Source organism: Schistocerca serialis, chromosome 4 (genome assembly GCF_023864345.2).
Source record: "Schistocerca serialis cubense isolate TAMUIC-IGC-003099 chromosome 4, iqSchSeri2.2, whole genome shotgun sequence".
Taxonomy (NCBI): Eukaryota; Metazoa; Arthropoda; class Insecta; order Orthoptera; family Acrididae; genus Schistocerca; species Schistocerca serialis.
The window spans coordinates 800341515-800360744 of record NC_064641.1 but is presented as its reverse complement, the minus strand read 5'-3'; the positions used below and the strand labels follow the sequence as shown (position 1 = coordinate 800360744).

Genomic DNA, 19230 nt, shown 5'->3' with positions numbered 1-19230 from the left:
TACTCGCAATCAGTTACCTTCCAACCAAACTAGACTATAGAGTATGCTACAGGTCAGTCCAAAACTGCAACCTATGCACCAAAAAACCAAAAGTTGTCATTGTTCAGTCCTATCTCCATTTGCACACACATGGACAATAATAATTAGAAAAATATTACCTTTAGAATACCTTTGTGTTTTGTGTATGACATACATGAACTAGATATTGTACAGATACTTTAATATGGTAATATTTAACATAGGGGTCTGAGCAGTGGTTGTCTAAAATACTGATGTAGGATGGGCCTTTACTACTAAATTTATGGCACTGCCATTCTCATCAAGCAGTTGCACTAGGCATTACCGAATAGTTTGTGTTGTACATTGCCAATGCTTCCTTTCCTTGTTTTAAAATTGCTGAAGAGTCTACTATGCGTCCATCTCAGGATTTGGGTACTACTCCCGCTACGTGAAAAAGTATCTTCGATCACCAGCACCTTGTGTCAGTTCTGCTTGCACAGAAGCTTATGTGTAGGTTCCAAGGCATGTTGGGGGGGGGGGGGGGGGGATGTTGAGCCCCTACACTGTTCCGTTCCTCGTGGTGGTCCAAGTTCGTGTTTGTGCTCACAGCTGTCATTTGTCTAGGTGTTGTGTGTTTAATATTGATGCAGTAGTCTACCTGTTTCATTATTTAAAAAGTTCTGACAAATGATATTTAAATACACAGATCCTTGTTAGCTAGTTTGGTCAAAATTATTCTATGTTTGTTGTTTCTTACACCTTTCAGCCCGTGGTTGAAATGGAACAAAATAAGGTGTGAATTTTAACCCCCACTCCCCTGTGTTGTGTGTGTGTGTGTGTGTGTGTGTGTGTGTGTGTGTGTGTGTGTGTGAATCAATCGCACAGTTGTTAATTGGGTTATTTGCATTAAAATAGAAAGAGCTGCACTCGGGTAACTACCTGCCATTAAATTAAGTTACTGTGTCAAAATAAGTTACGAGATTTATGGGGGGTGGTTAAGTTCGCAGATCAGCACAGCTATATATAAAAATCATTTTAGAATACACAGAGATTATTTCGTGACTGCTTATAATACTGAATCAAAGTCTTTATTAGTCACAGTACTCTAAGGAATTAAAATTGTTATTTAAGAAAAATACTGAAAGTATGAGTAAAGCATTTGGTGACATGTTAGGTGGTTGGAGCATATGAAGTTGCAGAAATAGTGACAACATTGTGTCCAGTGTGTATCATTGTGGCACTACACATGTCATAATCCAAACTAAAGTAGAATAACTCTCAAAAAATTTGTGAAGTATGCCATTTAACACTTTTTAAACCACATTTGACTGGCTTTGACATACACAGCCAAACTGTCATATTGTCACATAGAAGAAGGTGTAATTAGATGAATGACGAACACTGACTTCACTTAACAAAGGTTTATTCAATGCATGCACATACAAGAGCATAGAGCGAACTGCCTCTGGCCAGAACACATACAGTATATAAACAGCTACAGAACATTCCAGTACAATTTGTGGATACTTCTAGAACGTACTCGAAGCGAATATAAAAATTAAAATTGTACAGTTCAGTTGAGTTTTGAACTCACGACCATCCATGCAACAGTTTAGTATCATACACCACAGTGCTACTCAGCTTCTTCTGCGACATTGCTCCCTCCTTAAGAGAACAGTGTCTCGGTGTTACGTCCTCCTAGTCCGGGAACAAGTCATCGGTCCTTCATCCTCCGACTCCCGATGACCGATGTTTGTCCTGGCAGTGATCTTCTTAGAACTTCCGTTGCCGCTATGCTCTTTGTCACCTTTCCGCTTGTTGTCTGTCACTTGAGCTTCGAATTTACCCTGAGTTGCAGGATCCTTATAGGGCTTCATTCGAAGGACGTGGACTGTACCTGTGGGGGTCGAAATCTTCAACTTCATAAGGTCGAAAATAGCGCCTGAGAAGCTTATCAGAGAGACCAGCCTTCCGAACAGAAGTGAAGATCCAGACGAGGTCACCAGGCTGGTAGACAACAGGACGGTGGCTTGCGTCATACGTTTGGTGATAATTCTCTTAAGCCTGCAGCGTGTGGAGTAGACCTAACTGCCAAGCTTCCTCAGCTTTGGTTAACACCTGGCCGATGTAGTCATCATCCATGTCATCAGGATGTAACGGAAACACAGTGTCCATCGTCGTCGTCGCCTCACACCCGTGCACTAGGAAAAATGGCGTAAATCCTTGTGTCTTGTTTGGCGGTGTTATAGGCAAACGTCACGAAAGGTAGCACCTCATCCCAGTTGCACATTGACAGCATGTCGGCCAAGGTCTTATTAAGGAGTTCAGTAAGCCCGCTAGTTTGCGGATGGTAGGCAGTTGTCATGTAATGAGTAATGTTGAACCAACGGTTTATCTCTGTCACAAGATTCGATTGAAAAACTTTCCATTGATCCGTAATTAATGACCTTGGTGTACCGTGTTTTAATACAATGTCTTCCACGATAAATTTGGCTACCTCAGATGCTTTAGCTGTTTTCATGGCTTTTGTAATGGCGTAACATGTCACATAATCAGTGCAAACAATAATCCATCTATTGCCACTAGCAGATGTTGGAAATCGTCCGAGGAGGTCAATCCCAACACGCTGCAAAGGCGGTCGGCTGGTGGAATTGGTATGAGTCGGCCAGGTGGTTTCTGAGGTTCTGCCTTTCTCCTCTGGCACTCTCGACAGTGCGACATATGGTGACTGACACTCCTAAATAAACCTGGCCAAAAAAATCTCTTGCGGATTCTATTGTATGTCTTAATAAATCGTAAATGTCTCGAATTAGGTGTATTACAGAATTTCTGTTGAACATCTAAGCGTATGTGTTTAGGAATTACTGGTAGCCATTTCTTTCCAAATGGATCAAAGTTTTTCTTGCAAAGTAAGCCATTAACTGCTGTAAAATTGTCCTTTCACATCCTCTGACCAATTTAAGGCAACCATAATTTGAGATATCTTGGCGTCCTCCTTCTGCTCAGCAGAGAGATCCTGGAATGCAGCGAGACAGTCACTATCTTCATCGAAGTCTTGATTATCTTGCACAGGGTTTCTTGAGAGGCAGTTGGCATCTTGGTGTTTTCTTCTACTTTTGTACACTATGGTAATGTCACACTCTTGAAGACGTAATGGCCACCTGGCGAGTCGTCCTTTTGGATCCTTAAGGCCTGTCAACCAACAAAGTGAATGACGGTCTGTAACAACTGTGAATTGCCTTCCATAGAGATACTTTTGAAATTTGCACATGGCCCAGATCACACTAAGACATTTTCTTTCTGTAGTTGAGTAGTTTCTCTTGACTTTTGTAAGTGTCCTAGAAGCATAGGCTATAACCTAGTCTTTTCCACTGGAACTTTGCACCAGAACAGCATACCCACTGGCATCTGTGTGCAGTTCTGTAGGTGCTCTCTCATCATACAGATCAAGTACAGGGTCAGTCATCAGAGCTTTTCGCAGCACATTGAAATAATCTTGTTGAGCACCAGCCCAGATAAATTTAGCATCAGCTTTTAACAACTCTTGGAGTGGCCTGGCTTTGCTACAAAAGTCTTTGATAAAACAATGGTGTTAAGAACATAATCAAAGGAAGCTTCTCACATCTCTAAAACTTTTAGGAATAGGAAATTCCGTTATCTCACCTTTTCTGGGTGTGGCCACACACCTTCATTTGACACAAGGTGTCCAAGTATTTTGATTTCTTTTGCTCCAGAGTCCACAAGAGCTTGGACTGATCGGCCATCCAGGAGGATATTGACATAGTTTACTATCATTTTTGTAGTGATTGGCAGTGGAGGATTTTTCTCTTCAGTGGCCCCACCTCCAAGGAAGGTCGCACACTTTAGTTTTCCAGGTTGCGAGGCTAGGTGATCGGCTGGAGCTTCTAAACATTGATGGAGACCTTGATCGGCGTGTTGGGGAGCATCCTCTCCAGCTGCTAGCTTGCAGCAATGATTACCTAAGTCGTCCTGACCCACATATTCTTGTTCACCTTCATTGTTCCGGAGTTGGTGTCGGCTAAGATTGATTTGCTGTCTTCTGGCATGGGCATCATCAAATATCTGCCGCCTTTCTTGACAATAGCGCACCACATGTCCTGGTCGTCCACAGTGGAAACATACTGGCTGGTTATCCTGGGTCCTCCAGATGTCAGTCTTCCTTGGTGCCTAAACAGGTTCCTCATGCGGCATTGTAGAAACGTAACTCCACCTGGGTCTTGACATTTTCACCATTTTAAAGGGAAATGAAGGATGAGAGATTGGGTCCAGTGTCTGTTCCACTTCCCCCCTTATGACTTCTTGAAGCGTCTCGGTTTTTTGCTCACCATGCAATCCAAGTGCCTTCTGAACTTCCTCTATCACTATCTGATGAAGAACATTTGTGAAATCAGTTGCTTCCTCCATCACAGACACAGATAATACATTTGGAAGCCGTCCAAACTTCTTGCATGTGATTCTTTTTTGATGCATTGTCTCGATATACTGGCACCATTTTATGAAGTCGTCTGCTGTCAAAACCTCCTTCAGGAGTAGGGCTTGATACATATCCTCAGCAACGCCCTTCATGAGATGTGCAACCTTACCTTCCTCCTTCATTCTAGAATCTACTATTTTATACAGCTCCAAGACGTCTTGAATGTAGGATGCTGTAGTTTCTCCTGGACGGTGTGCCCTGCACTTTAATTTATCTTCAGCCTTGCACTTTTGTCATTGTGTGTCGCCGAAATACTTGCTCAGTTCGGCCTGGAATACTTCCCAGCTTGTAAACTTCTCCTCGTTGTTATCATATCATTGCTTGGCAGTTCCCTCCAAGTAAAAAATATGTTAGCCAAACGCACGGTGTCATCCCATTTGCTAAATTTGGCTATACGCTCATATTCCTTCAGCCACTTGTTTGGATCTTGGCCATTGTCATCAGAGAACGGGGAAGGATGTCTCATGTGGTGGCACACAGTTGCTGTTATAGTAATGTCCTCTTCTTCTTCTGTCTCCAGTATATTGTGATGTGTTGAATATGGCTCAATCTCGGGTTTCTCGCCACGTAAACAGCGGCTCTGTCGTGGCCTGATGGGAGCCACTGTGTCGTCGATAATGCGCGCTATCACAAGTTCCGATACCCAGCATCTCCACCAGAATAATGTCATATAGAAGAAGGTGTAATTAGATGAATGACGAACACTAACTTCACTTAACAAAGGTTTATTAAGCACTTGCACATACAAGAGCACGGAGTGAACTACCTCTGGCCAGAACACATACAGTATACATACAGCTACAGAACATTCCAGTACAATGAGTCTTGATGTTTTTGGATACTTCTAGAATGTACTCAAACTGAATATAGAAATTAAAATTGTACAGTTCAGTTGAATTTTGAACTCGCGACCCTCCATGCAACAGTTTAGCATCATAACCACTACACCACACTGCTACTCAGCTTCTTCTGTGACAATATTTCAACATAACCTAGACATCATACAGTACTTTGCTCACATTTGTTGACTTCACCATCTCACACTTAAACTCTCACTACGACGTGCATTCCAAAAAATTATAAAGAACAAAACTGAGTATTGTCAGTGTTCTGTTATATTTTTGTTCTCTTTTCGATACCTTGCTCACATTGAGACAAAATCATGTCACAAGTACATTGTCTCTGTTAGCTGATATCTTGTTCCATAAGAAGTGCTAGCACTGCTCTGAGATAAGAGTTGCTAGCTGTCCTTCATTTCAAATATATGCCTAAGTTTATTCATTTAAGAAACAATTCCACATTTATGGATACAAAAGTTGAGAATATTCAGATTTTACACAGACCTGAATTATACTTGATGGGGATTCCGAATTGCCCCTTTGAGCACATAATGCAAACAGCTCTTAAGTGTAATTTGAAAATACTGTATGATACATTTTACTTTTTGGAACACTTTTCCTTCTTGCTCATACTGAAACTGTCACAAACTTTGCAGCCACATTTGGTGAAGTTGTTTTTCAGTAGCTGGTATTTTTCCAGAAAACTGCCTACCATAAAGTATATTTGGTGCTTGGGCTAAGCTAAGACTGGAAATGATGAGTTTCTTGATTTTAGTTGCCTTTGCTGCAAAATAATTTCTTATATCTACAAGGAAATTGGAGGCTCTTCACTTCTGAAACAATGTTAGCAATGCCAATCACAGAAAATCGAGAGATGTTGCTCCCCCCATTTGAACTGCATTCAATTGAAAAATCAATACCTAGACATCAAAAAGTGCTTTTCATATTAGTGTATGGAAACTATAACCCCATATTACACTGCTTTGATTTTCATAACTAGATCTTCTTTCAGTTGCTTTGGTATCCATTGCTAGATTACCATGACATGTTGATACATCTAAACAGCTCTTGTGTGTGACTTTGTTCCAGGCAGAGCTGATTCTTCTACTGCAAAAATGTTTTTCCCCCTGTCTTTTTTTGTCTCTTAGTGCGAGTTATGCATTGGGGGTGAGCCTTTCTTTTCATAATACAGGTGTCTGTCATCTTAAATTTGTGCAATGGAACACATCATTAACAGATAGCGATAGTCATATATTCATTATAAGATTTGGTGAAATAATCTGCCTGACAAAAAAGTGAAGCAATCAAAAGTCTTGGACAGATATCGGCGTAACTTTGCAGAAGTACACTCCATCAGCAGGTATGTAAATTATTAGAGTTGCAATTCCCTGTGGCAGGTAGAACAGCTACCAGTATGTGACAGTGTTTTTTGTGTTTAGTGTTGTTACCATGTCTTATAGGGTATGTAAGAAGCTTGAACAGCTTCAAATGTTGAGTGATACATGCGAAGGATGTGGACAATGTCTCTTGAGACAGCGTTATCAGCACCTGATGGAGTTTGAAAGGGGACCATTGTGGATCTCTGGCTGGCCAGCTGGTTGAATCATGCAATATCCAGATTTTTGAGGCATTTGGTTATGACAGAGGCATAATGTTGGACTACATGCGGATTTGATGGCCGGCATACTTGTTGGTAAGGTTCCAGTTGACAGTGTCTGACCACCACAAAGAAGAATCACTCTATTCTGTACAAAGCACATCATAACCCCTTGACATTCATGCCTGTGATCTGAGGCCAAGTAATCGACATCCTGCTACATTCTGCATCATCCCGCACCATTAGTCAGGAGACTAGCAGCAAACCGGATTAGGGAATTCTGTTCCATGTATAAGCTGCCATTAACACAACACCACGAATGGCATTGTTTGGATTAATGCCATGACTGGGAAGCATGGACTGCTGATGAATTGAGCTTGGTAATGAGTCACGATTCAGCATTACCGGATGTGACGGTTTTCGGCAAGTACAACTGTGGCTTGGGGTGAGATCTGGTTATTCCAATGTTTTGGAGAGGCAGAGTGGTGTTACTCCTTGTGTCATGGTGTGGGATCCATTATTTGTGACTTTGGTCATGGCTGACAGTGATTGAAGGAACTCTGATGCCACAACAAACTGTCACAGGTGTCCTGCGTCCTTGTATGTAATCTCTCATTTAACAGTATTGTGCCAATTTTCATCAGTACATTGCCTTTGGAGAGGTTACAACGGCTTAATGACAACCTTCCTAACCAGTGCATGCATTCGGGCTAGAGAATGTGGTGTGTCATAATGATAGGCGAGCTACTACTGTCAAGTTCTTTGCATATTTGACTTGATTTTGTAATCACTGAAGTAACACCACATGCCTCTCAATTCATGAAATGTCATTTCATTTCTTCCTTCCCACATGGGTGCTTCCCTTTTTTGTCAGTCAGTGTAGTTCATGGGCAGTCCATAGAAAAGTACCATAACCACTAGCTCCTGTGGCATTTACCGTGCAGTAATCTCTGTCCTCAGCATATAGCCAGTCAAAGAGTTTGGCAAAAAAAACTTTGATGTATCGTGTTTATCTGGTTCATCATTCAAGTTGTACTGTGTGCCAGACCAAGATTTGAACCCGGATTTCTGCAATTCGTCGGCTGTGTGCCATCACTTATACTGTCAAAGCATAACTCGTAGACCAGTTCAAATTTTCAGCTTGTCACAGGTTTTGAAAGATGAGTGAGAGACTCATTTTTCAAGCATTTTAAATGGTTCCAAAGTGTATTTGAAAGATTCAAAGGCATAAAGGTTTCAATTTATACAACTTCTGTGCATTCTGTTTTGTACTGAAAAATGCCAGTCAATGTACTAAAAATGTGTTCTGCTGCTTCAGTATCTTCCATTGAGATAGTGAAGCCTTCCTGTTGAACCAATAGGAACTGGAACACTTACAATCTTCAAAACATTGTGAACAGGAAGTGAGCACTGATGACATTGCTGCTGTCCTTCAGCGGGAAACCTGTATCCAGCAGCTGGTCCATGTGGTAGCATAAAGTTCACTACAATTTCATTTAACTCATAACTGGAGTCTATAATCTCTGCAATACACCAGTCACAGTCATGCACACACACAACAAACCTCCCCCTTATCAGGTTGTAAAGCTGAATATTATCATGCTGTTTCTGAGGAGTTGGCCGAACAAACAAAATTTCTTCTTTCTTGCCATTTAAAGTGCATGCAATATGAGTTTGCCCATCACTTTGAGTCCAAAGAGGTGTCTTCTGAATTGCTTTCACAGGAGTAGTTTGTTTGGACCAGTCTTCTTTTTTCTGCTCATGGAATTCTTCGATTTCCTCTTTGGACAAAAGAATGAGGACGCTGTGCATGTGTAAGTTTTCATGACTCTCGTAAAATTGTCAGCATTCTGAATCACAGCTGTATTTGTCCTGGAGAGATTATGTTTTGTAGTGTGGTGCTTCAGCAGGCCTCTTACGCCATCACAAGGACTAACACCTACCTCTGTAGTTAACTGATTCAGGGTATTTAATTCTTCCTCTATTGATGCAAAATCTGCATCATCAGCACAGTGGGAGGCTTCACCTTGTTCAGATACTATCATTGTTGTTGTTCCGTCAAAACATTTAGAACCCAAAAAGTTTTCACTGGAAACATCTTCACTTTGAAACAGAGTCTTCAAATGAGAACTTATTCCCAACATGAACAAAGTCTGTTTTTGTTTGTTTGTTTTATATATCACTCTTCTATGGATATGCAAATAGTCAGCACATTTCACTCTCGTGTGGCCCCAGTCAGAAGACATTTCAAACAGTCCTTTTCACAAAACACCCTGCAACTGTGTCAACTGGCAAATTCCTCACGAAAACACAGAACTCACTGGATGGTCTCGGCTTTCTTAGCAGCCTCGTCAGTAAACAAATTAGCACTGAACAATTACAATACAGAAACCCGCAATGAACTAAAACGACAAAGAAACTGACAGGAAACTACAACAAAGTGTAAGAAATATCTGCGACAATGAAAGTGAAAAGAAGTAACTGCAACAAAGGAAGTGATAAGAAATAACTGAAACAAAGACAATAGAAATAAACATTGTAACAAAGTAATTAGTAAGAAACAACTTCAGTGGAGACATACATTACCCTTGAAAGTTAAAAAAATGATTTTTTAAAATAAAACCTGTCCAACTGAAAAGTGGAAGCTCTTCTTTACAGAGAATATAGTACTGCATGGTACTAATCAACAGAAAAAATCTAACTTTTCTCGATTGGCATTTTTGAAAAAAAAATTTTTTTCTGTAAATTATTAAAAAAAAAGTCTAAAGGCAACAGTAAAAGAACTTTGACAGATGTGTCCAAAGGGAGGATACCATTGTAATCATAAAGCAATTATCTTTCAAATAAAAGAAAACTCTAACATAATATCTAGAACTGTTACAATCTCTACACATACACACATTCAGAGTACCAGGTAGAAGAACTGGTGGAGCGCGTAAACACGTTCAGAGCACACAGGGACAGGTACAAAGGCGCACGCATTAACACGTCCAGAGCAGTTAAAGGGTTATTGAGTAGGCTACAGGTGATTGGCTGTGGTCTTGGTGGAGGAACCATTCTGACATTGCCTGAATTGCTTTAGGAAAATCTAAATTGGAGCACAGGGCATGGGCCTCCATCTCTTGAGTCTGACAAGGGAACCTCCCCATCGCACCCCCCTCAGATTTAGTTATAAGTTGGCACAGTGGATAGGCCTTGAAAAATTGAACACAGATCAATCGAGGAAACAGGAAGAAGTTGTGTGGAACTATGAAAAAAATAAGCAGAATATACAAACTGCGTAGTCCATGTGCAACATAGGCAACATCAAGGAGAACTCAGAGCTCAGGAGCGCCATGGTCCCGTGGTTAGCGTGAGCTGCTGCGGAACGAGAGGTCCTTGGTTCAAGTCTTCCCTCGAGTGAAAATTTTATCTTCTTCATTTTCGCAAAGTTATGATCTGTCCGTTCGTTCATTAATGTCTATGTTCACTGTAATAAGTTCAGTGTCTGTGTTTTGCGACCGTACCGCAAAACCGTGCGATTAGTAGACGAAAGGACGTGCCTCTCCAATGGGAACCGAAAACATTTGATCGCAAGGTCATAGGTCAACTGATTCCTCCACAGGAAAACACGTCTGATATATTCTAGACGACACTGGTGACGGCATGTGCGTCACATGACAGGAATATGTTGTCGACCCACCTAACTTGTACACTTGACGAATGGGTAAAAAGATTCTTCTACCTTGTCCGATTTAGGTTTTCTTGTGGATGTGATAATCACTCACAAAGAAGTGATGAAAATAAAAAAAATTAAACATTTCACTCGAGGAAGGACTTTAACCAAGGACCTCACGTTCTTCAGCTGCACACGCTAACCACGGGACCACGGCGCTCGTGCGCTATCAGTTCTCCTTGATGTTGCCTATCTTGTGCATGGACTACTCAGTTTGTAAATTTGCTTATTTTTTTTCATAGTTCCACACAATTTTTTCCTGTTTTCTCGATTGATCTGTGTTCAGTTTTTCAAGGCCTATCCACTGTGCCAGCTTATAACTAAATCTGAGGGGGGTGCGATGGGGAGGTTCCCTTGTGAGGCCAGTGTCGTAACAAATGTAACACATGTTCAGTTTGATTTTAGACTGTGCTCTTATGCTGTCATGTACAGGAAAGAATGCACATGTAAACAACTCCAGATGACTTAAAACAGCACATCAAGGAAACTTACTGCTCTCTCATCCATAGGCAAGTTAAGTTGTATATTCAGGAAAATGGGCATTCGTTTGAACACCCCATGAAAATGTATGTCCCCCACCAGAACGTCCATTCAAGCACAGCCAATTATGTATGTTCAGCATGGTGTATCTACCCCCAAAATTTTGAATATTCACAGTTCTAATGTTTTGTTTAAAAAATTAGAACTCATTACTGTAACACTTAGGAAAATAACTAAATAAGCCATGATCACAACTCCACGGAGTGAGTAACATTTTCTAGATTCACTCTAACTAAATAAATATTCCTTGCGCTTATTATTTTGTAAGTTACAGAGGACACCACCTTTTCTGACACACCCTATATGCAGAAGAGATTATGGAAATCAGTTATGGAGAGTAAAAGCAAAAGAAAATATGCTAAACAGTATCTGCTTGTTGGCTGTGTGCATCAGTGTGTTTGCAATAGATTGTGCAAAAATGTAAAATCCTGAGCAAACGTGAACCATGCATTTTATTCTTCATCATTGTCTAAAATGAACATGCACTCAGTGTCTAATGACAACCTTTTTGATGACACATTAAATTTTGCTGCTCCTCCTTACCTTCTTCTTCTTGAACTATAAACAGTTTTACAAGGGGAACTGCCACTCACAGTGTTGAGAGTAGACAAGCAAATAAACTAGGTTTGTTTGTTGGCTGCTTTAGCCATTGAACTTTTATTACACACACACACACACACACACACACACACACACACACACACACACACTATTTGGCATGGGTGGGGGGAATAATGTCATTTGTGTGCCTCTCTCATGCTTAGTGCTGTTTGTTTATCAGAATAAAAAAAAACTTTAAATAACAAAATATTTCTTTTTGGTATCTTATTTTTCAACAGCTGCTCAAAACCATTAAAATTAAGGTTTTTGTTGTTTTTTATGTCTTAGTGCCCTCGGCAGTCAATAAAGAAAACAGCAATGACCAGAAAACGGCTTGTAGTTATTGCTGTCTCAATTTCCCTGATCGAGCTGCACTGCGTGCTCATTGCCAGACACCTGCACATCAAACGGTTATCATGTCAGATGAAGGGAGAGACTGGCAGTTTCGCCCACCCCCACGTGGTTTTACAGCTGATACTTATAGTTTATGTGAAAGTGGCACACACTGCCGCTACGGTAACCAGTGTGTGGAAGCTCATTCTGCCGATGAACTGGCTGAATGGCGGGAGCGGTTTGAATATCGACGGATGAAGATACAACGAGCCTGTGAGAAGGAACTTTTTGGAAAATCATATACAGAGCAATTACTCGAGAGGTATGATGTCCTGAATTAATGTAATTCATATGTATTTCTTTGCTTATAAATTTTTTCTGTGTGCTTTATCATGGCAGTTTTATGCTGCAAAATATCATAGGAGTCTATTTTTGTAAGCTGAATCATGACCTTCTTTCGCATGTTTCTGTATGAGAGAAGAAATCGTGTCATTTGTCACATGTCTCTATCAGTAGAGTGAAGATACTTGTGTTTTATTTCTTAACTGAGAAACGTCTGCACATATTAGCAATGTTGGATACTGATTGATTATACTTCTTCAGCTGTGACACTTCAAACTATTTTCTTTCTGTGCTATTGTGTGGGTTTATTGCCATTATTTAATTGTTTAATGCAGTGTACCCAAAAATTTAAAACCAAATAGATTGGCAGTTCTTTGTTAGTCAATGAATGTTCTGCACAGTAAGCTCACAAAAACTTGATTTCAACTTATTTCTTCATACAGGCCTTTCTTTATGAAGCCTAGTATGACTTGACAAAATAGCTGAATATGAAATTAAAATTTTGATAACATATCAAATTAATCTGGATAATTTCAATACGCAAGTTGTGAAATTTGTATCTCTCTGGTTACCATTTTTGTGTTGATCTACTGACAGACTATTTCTTCTTAAGATACATGATCCTTTCTTTACACTTAGTGTGCAACTACAACAAAGTTCAGAGCAGTGATCACAACAGTGGAGACACTATTGTACTACCAGACACAAACAGTTATGTCATTTTTTTTTAAATATTCCAGAGTGTGTGCAGCAGTTAAGTTACATTGGATGAGTCCAAAGGACCACCAGTAATATTTGGTAAGTTAGTGGGTCATCTTTGATGGGAAACTAATTTTGTTTATGTTTAAGCGAGTTTCTACAGGTAATCAGACTGTCGCTATGTCTCCCAATTCTTTTCCTGCATCCACTGCATTGTCCACTTGCTTTATCCACTCTTTCTGCAACCTTATCTGTATTTTTAAAATGTGGATTACATACAAAAAGCTTCTCTACCCACAGCCTCTATTAAAGTGGATCCAAATAATCAAGCACGTAACATATTGGGTCTGCCATTTCCTCTAAAACTGGCTTCTTCCCCGGTTTCGAATTCTACCTTTTAATTTCACTATTGGTGATTCTCTTTAATTGTAACACTCCATTATTTCTCAAAGTGCCTTTATTGTGTTAAATTTCTACATTTTATGCACAGTGTTGTTTTTATTTTCATATGACATTACAGGGATACACTTCTTGACAGCACAGTGTATTGCGTTTCTTATTCAACTGAGAAAGACAATGCTATATTTAAGATACTGGACTCGCATTTAGGAGGATGAAAATTAAAGTCTGTGCTCTGATATTTAGGTTTAGGTTTCTCAGTGTTTCCTTTAATCGATTAAGGGGAATTGGAACGCCCTATCCCAACAGTGTTAAATTTAGTGACTTGGCTTCCCTGTATTTCAGGAACCACTGTAGCCATTGACATGAAACTTTTACAGGACATTAAACTGTATGTTCTGAGTCTACTGAACTACAATAATTGTGTTTCAGCCACTGCTTTCGGAAATACAATATTTTAATTATACTTATCATTATGATCTTCTTTTAGTTCAGTAGTCTCAGGATATGTATGTTATTACTCCCTGAAAATTTGAATACTCTACTCGAAGTGGTTTCTGAGATTTCAAGAAAAATGCAACAGAAGATGTAAATTTTCAGGAACGGCTTCTAAAGTTTCAAGAGACTGTAACTCACTTAATATATGCTTAATTTTTTTAAATTTTTAATCACTCGGAAGAACCCTGCATCATACTGTATATCGTCCTCTTGACCTTTTTTCTTCTTCCTGGACCCCTTAATGGCTGTAGGATTAATTCCCATATGCTGTAGTACTTTCACCCCACCAATGTTGCCATCATTAAAAGCAATAACAGCATCACTGAACCCCCACTTTAGTGTCTTCATTCCAACAAAAACATTTTTTTGGTAAGGGAATCCATATAAGATTAATGAACAACTCATTGGGATTTTGAGTCTGACCTTGCACACACTTCATCAGTAATTCAGGATTTTCCAGGTTTCTGTAAATGAGTTTTATGATATCCATGACTGCTGCTGGGATGGAATGTTTGTGGCTGTATGAACTGTTTGCGTACTGGGCATTGTGATAATTGCACCATGAATCGTGTTCGAGAGGGCAAAGGTGGTGTACTTATTTTTCATCAGTTGATAGAATGTGGAAGAAGTTAGCCCATATTGCCTGCTTTATTTTCAACAAATCCTCAGTATTAGTTCTAATGGTCATCCCATAATACTGCTGGAATTCATCAATCATTTTGTCTGTCAGCATGCCTCTTATGGTTTTACCATCAGAAAGTCTCTTGTCTCTCAAACTTTTTTTCTATTTCCTCAGACTGGTGCCCATCCTCTTCTGGGCATGACCAACACATTCCAGTTTTGTGACAACCTTCTCACCATAAGGTTGAGTGGCTACTACATTCCCCCCTTTCATTCACAGATCGACTAAAATTTTCAATAGCTGCAGAGGCCTCCATACCACCACTTGTTCCTTCATAATTTGTGTCACAGATATGCCTTTCTTCATTCCCTGATTTACACTTATAACAGTGTTTGGTTAAAATCTGGAAATCTATTACCTTTCCAGAATCCACACTGATCACCGTAGCAACAGAATTCTTAGAACTGTAGCCGTGCTTCTGCCAGGTGCCATCAAACACTACTGGTATGTCAGTCATACCATCATTTATTTCAACAGCTTCATTTGCAGCACCATTCATTGGCTCACATGCAACAGATTCCACAGCAGCTCCAATAAATCCTGCATACTTGTCCATTTTACAAGGTGGGTGTGGCATATTCATCACGGCACACATGGTTTCTGCTGCAGTGTGTCCTTTGCCAATGGCTGTCAATCATTAAAACCACCTAACATTTAGGCTACTTCAAAATAATTATCTTTACACTAATCAGAATTCCAAAATGAATGAGTATATTTACAACTGGCACAATTAATGATAAGTTTCCTGGCTAGTCCATTTGATACCTCAGTTTTCATGTAAACTAACTGTCCCTCCACATATTTTACAACACACACATTCATCTAACAACCTTGCTAGGATGTATAAATCTATCAGAATATAACCTAACCTACCATTTACATCACTTTCATTTTGAAAAAACTGTCTATCACAACGCTTTTTTAATCTTCGAAGCACTAATGGATTTTTCTCTAAAGACTGATGAGTTTGCCTGTATTTCATCGTCTGTAACTTCACACGCCACATGTTGAACACAGTGTTTCCATTTATTCGAAAATCTATTACCATGAAACCTGTGTTTCTTGAAAACTCTTCATTTTGGCACCATACTTTACTTTTTGAGAGATTTACCAATCTATTCGTCACTTTTCCTCGGAAAAGTGTTAGCACTTCGACATACAATGAGTGTTTACACTATGAAACGATATGATACTGTTTTTGATAGTGGTACCAATACAAACACGCAATTTAACTGTTATAACACAGTAATCCACAACCTTCTATATAAAAAGTTACCGATTTTATTAGATCTTGAAGTAATCCACATAAAAATTTTAACATTTTCAACCGGTGTAGAATGATATTTAAAAAATAAATAAATAAAATACTTCCCATGTGAGTTTATAAGTGATATATGTTATTATATTTGGAAAATTGCAAATTTTATCATTATATTTGGAAAATAGCAAATTTTATAATGAGATAAAAATCCGAAAATGTGAAAAAAAATGTTTTCCATTCTGACTGCCCTTAAGATGACTGTTAAGATGACACTCTTGAAAAAGAGGTGAATGCTTTTTGTTCCCTCTCTTTGTCTGTTACGAACATGTGCTCCATCACCAATGGCCAGATCATTGATAATGTGGTAAAAACTTTATTTTACTTGTTTCATGCTTTATTTTATGTATCCTGTGCCTTCCTGAAATAACTATATTGCATTAGGTATTGGTTGATAAGTTGTGAATATTCTTAATTTTGATTTGTGTATACTAGCACCCAAAGTTAGTGTTTGCTGTTATGTCTCAATTACGAGCGGATGACACACATTCCATGTTGCAGATTCGTATGAAATGCCAGTAGCTTAGACACAAGTCTCTAATTACTAAACAATATGTAGAGCAAATTGAGATAATAATATAGTGTTATGAAAATCTACAGAATACTGAACAACAAAATGGATGTAGGATAAGGAAACCTAAATTTGTTTCTACTGGGAAGGACCTTAATGAGAAGCAACACAACAAAAGTCCTGTCTCAGGGTAATTGTAAGATGACATTTATGTACACTTTCATGGAGCATTTGCAGTCATGGAAATTTATGGCTAGTTGGCATTGATAGAGTAGAAAAATGTTCTCTCAGAGCAATCCTAGGCATTTGCTATATCCTTTCTTCCAGATGTGCTGTTTCAGCCTGGCTGCATTTCCTCCACCCTGCCCCCCCCTCCCTATCCTTGCTCCTTCCCCACTGTCTCCTCCTTTACCCTCTCGGTATTCTGATTTATGTCGTCCTGGCTATCAACCTAGTTCCCTGTATTGCTTGTAATTTTGTTCCTCCTGCCTCTTCTTTCATCCTTTTTGGCGTTTAGGTCCCCACTTCAGATTTGCCTATCTTATGCTGACACTTGCCAAAAGTATGATTGACTCCATGGAGTGTTGCTTTCTTCAACTTTTGCCTGTTACATCCTTTCCTCTTCTACCTCTTCCTTACCTCAGCTCCATCCCCTTCTCCCCTCCACTTCCCCCTCCCCCTCCCTTGCAGTTCCCAGGACCTCCCCCCCCCCCCCCCCCCATCTCTGGGAGCCACTCCCCCTCCCTCACCAAAGAAGTGCGCCTCTTCTTCGGCACCTGCCAGTGTGATGGGGCTCCCCTCCACCTCAGGACCCCTCCCCCTGGTGTCTCTCAGGCTGGAAGCCTACTACCACAACTCAGTGTGAGACACACCATATGTGTGTCCCGTGGTTGCCCACACTCTTTCGGTTCTGGATCTTGATGATGCCTATTCTCCCTCTGTGCCCGGCCCTCCTCCACCTCTGAAAGAGAAGAAGAAGCAACTAAGTCCTAGGACAAGGCTCCTCCCTCCCCCAGTGTCCCTAGAGGTGCCATCTTCCCCCTCGCAACCTGAGTCTGAAATTTAATTTATGGATGTCACCCAGTCCTTGTCTGTGACAAACAATGGCCGAGTGACATGACCTCTGTCCTCCCCTCTGCTTCTTTATGTCTAATCTGGCCTCTCACCACATGGTAATCCAGTGTAATTACAACAGATACTATCATCACCTACTGGAAATGCCTCCTTTCCTCCTATTCTGTGTTCTGTCTTGTTCTTCAAGAAATGCACCTCTGTGATGACCACTCTCCAACATTTCATGGTTATTGGGCATTGTGTTGGAACCATGCTGGCTCCGAGATAGCATTTGGAGGAGCCTGTGCCTTGGTTCATGCTGATGTCTTTAGTGACCGGATCCCCCTTCGTACCAACCTGGAAACGATAGTGGGGGAAGCCAAGGCCATCCACACGAGTGCAGGAAAGGTTCTGCTGACGTTCTTATTTGATCAAGATGGCCTCCTTCTGATTCACTTTCTGCAGCACGGGACAACAGTGAATGCCCAGCATTACTCACAAACCTTGACCACCCTTTGCCAAGCGATCAAATCAAAACGATCAAATCAAATCTCACCTGTGGGGTCATTCTGCTCTACGACAATGCATAGCCTCATATGACCAACACAGTCACGGCGTTCCTGCAGAAATTCAAATGGGAGGTTCTCGGTCACCTTCCGTACAGTCTTCACTTCTCTCCCTACGATTACGCCATTTTTGGTCCCCGTAAAAAGGCGCTGAGGAGCAAACGAATCACCTCGGACTACGAAGTCCAGCTGTACATGCACAACTGGTTAACATCGCAGGCCCGGGAATTTTATGAGACAGCCATTCATCGTCTTGTGTCGCAGTGAGACAAGTGTCTCAACAGCCAGGGTCAATACTTCTAACATAGAGGTACGGTTTCTGCAATTATGCCTGCGGCTCGTTTCTTTTTGATTGCCCCTTATAGTTGTCCACGTCTGTAAGGCTGGGAAGAACCCAACATTTCTTGACAGCTATTGCCCGATTGGCCTGACAAACATACTTTGTACACTGCTTGAGAGGATGGTTAGCTTCCGATTTTGTTGGGTACATGAATTTCGGGGCATTTTGTCCCCATATCAATTTGGCTTCTGGACAGAACGATCTCCAACTGACCATTTTCTCAGATTTGAAACAGCAACCTGATGGACTCTTACTAACCATCATCACCTTGTCGCATTCTCCTTCAACCTCCATAAGGCATAAGACACAGTTTGACCCCGTCATCACACTCTTCCTCATAGTCATCAATGAGCTTGTAGCTTCTGTTGGGCATCTGGTCATTCCAGCATTGTATGCCGACAATTTTTGCATCTGGTGCAGCTCCCACTCAGTAGCATCTGCTGAGCACTGGCTCCAAAGTGCCATCCGACGGGCCTCTGCATGGGCTGTATGCTTTGGCTTTGTTTTCTCCCTCCAAAATTTGCGTTATGGTTTTTTGTAATTGACCCGTAGTACACCCCGATCCAGAACTTAATTAGGCGACCAGCTCCTAGATGTTTTAGCAAAGTTCTGTTACTTGGGCCTTATTTTTGATAAAAAGCTAATGTGGCCGCCCCATATTTGTCACCTGAAGACTATATGCATACGGAAGCTTAATGCTCTC

The 19230-nt window shown here is 40.5% G+C and overlaps 1 protein-coding gene across 1 annotated transcript in view; it reads left to right on the top strand.

Annotated features, from left to right (window-relative positions):
- LOC126473389 (probable helicase with zinc finger domain) overlaps positions 1-19230 on the top strand; it is a 143890-nt gene that overhangs the window by 4464 nt on the left and 120196 nt on the right. The window contains exon 2 of the mRNA XM_050100397.1: positions 12075-12441. Coding sequence (XP_049956354.1) covers positions 12075-12441 — 367 coding nt within the window. The remainder of the gene's footprint in view (positions 1-12074; positions 12442-19230) is intronic.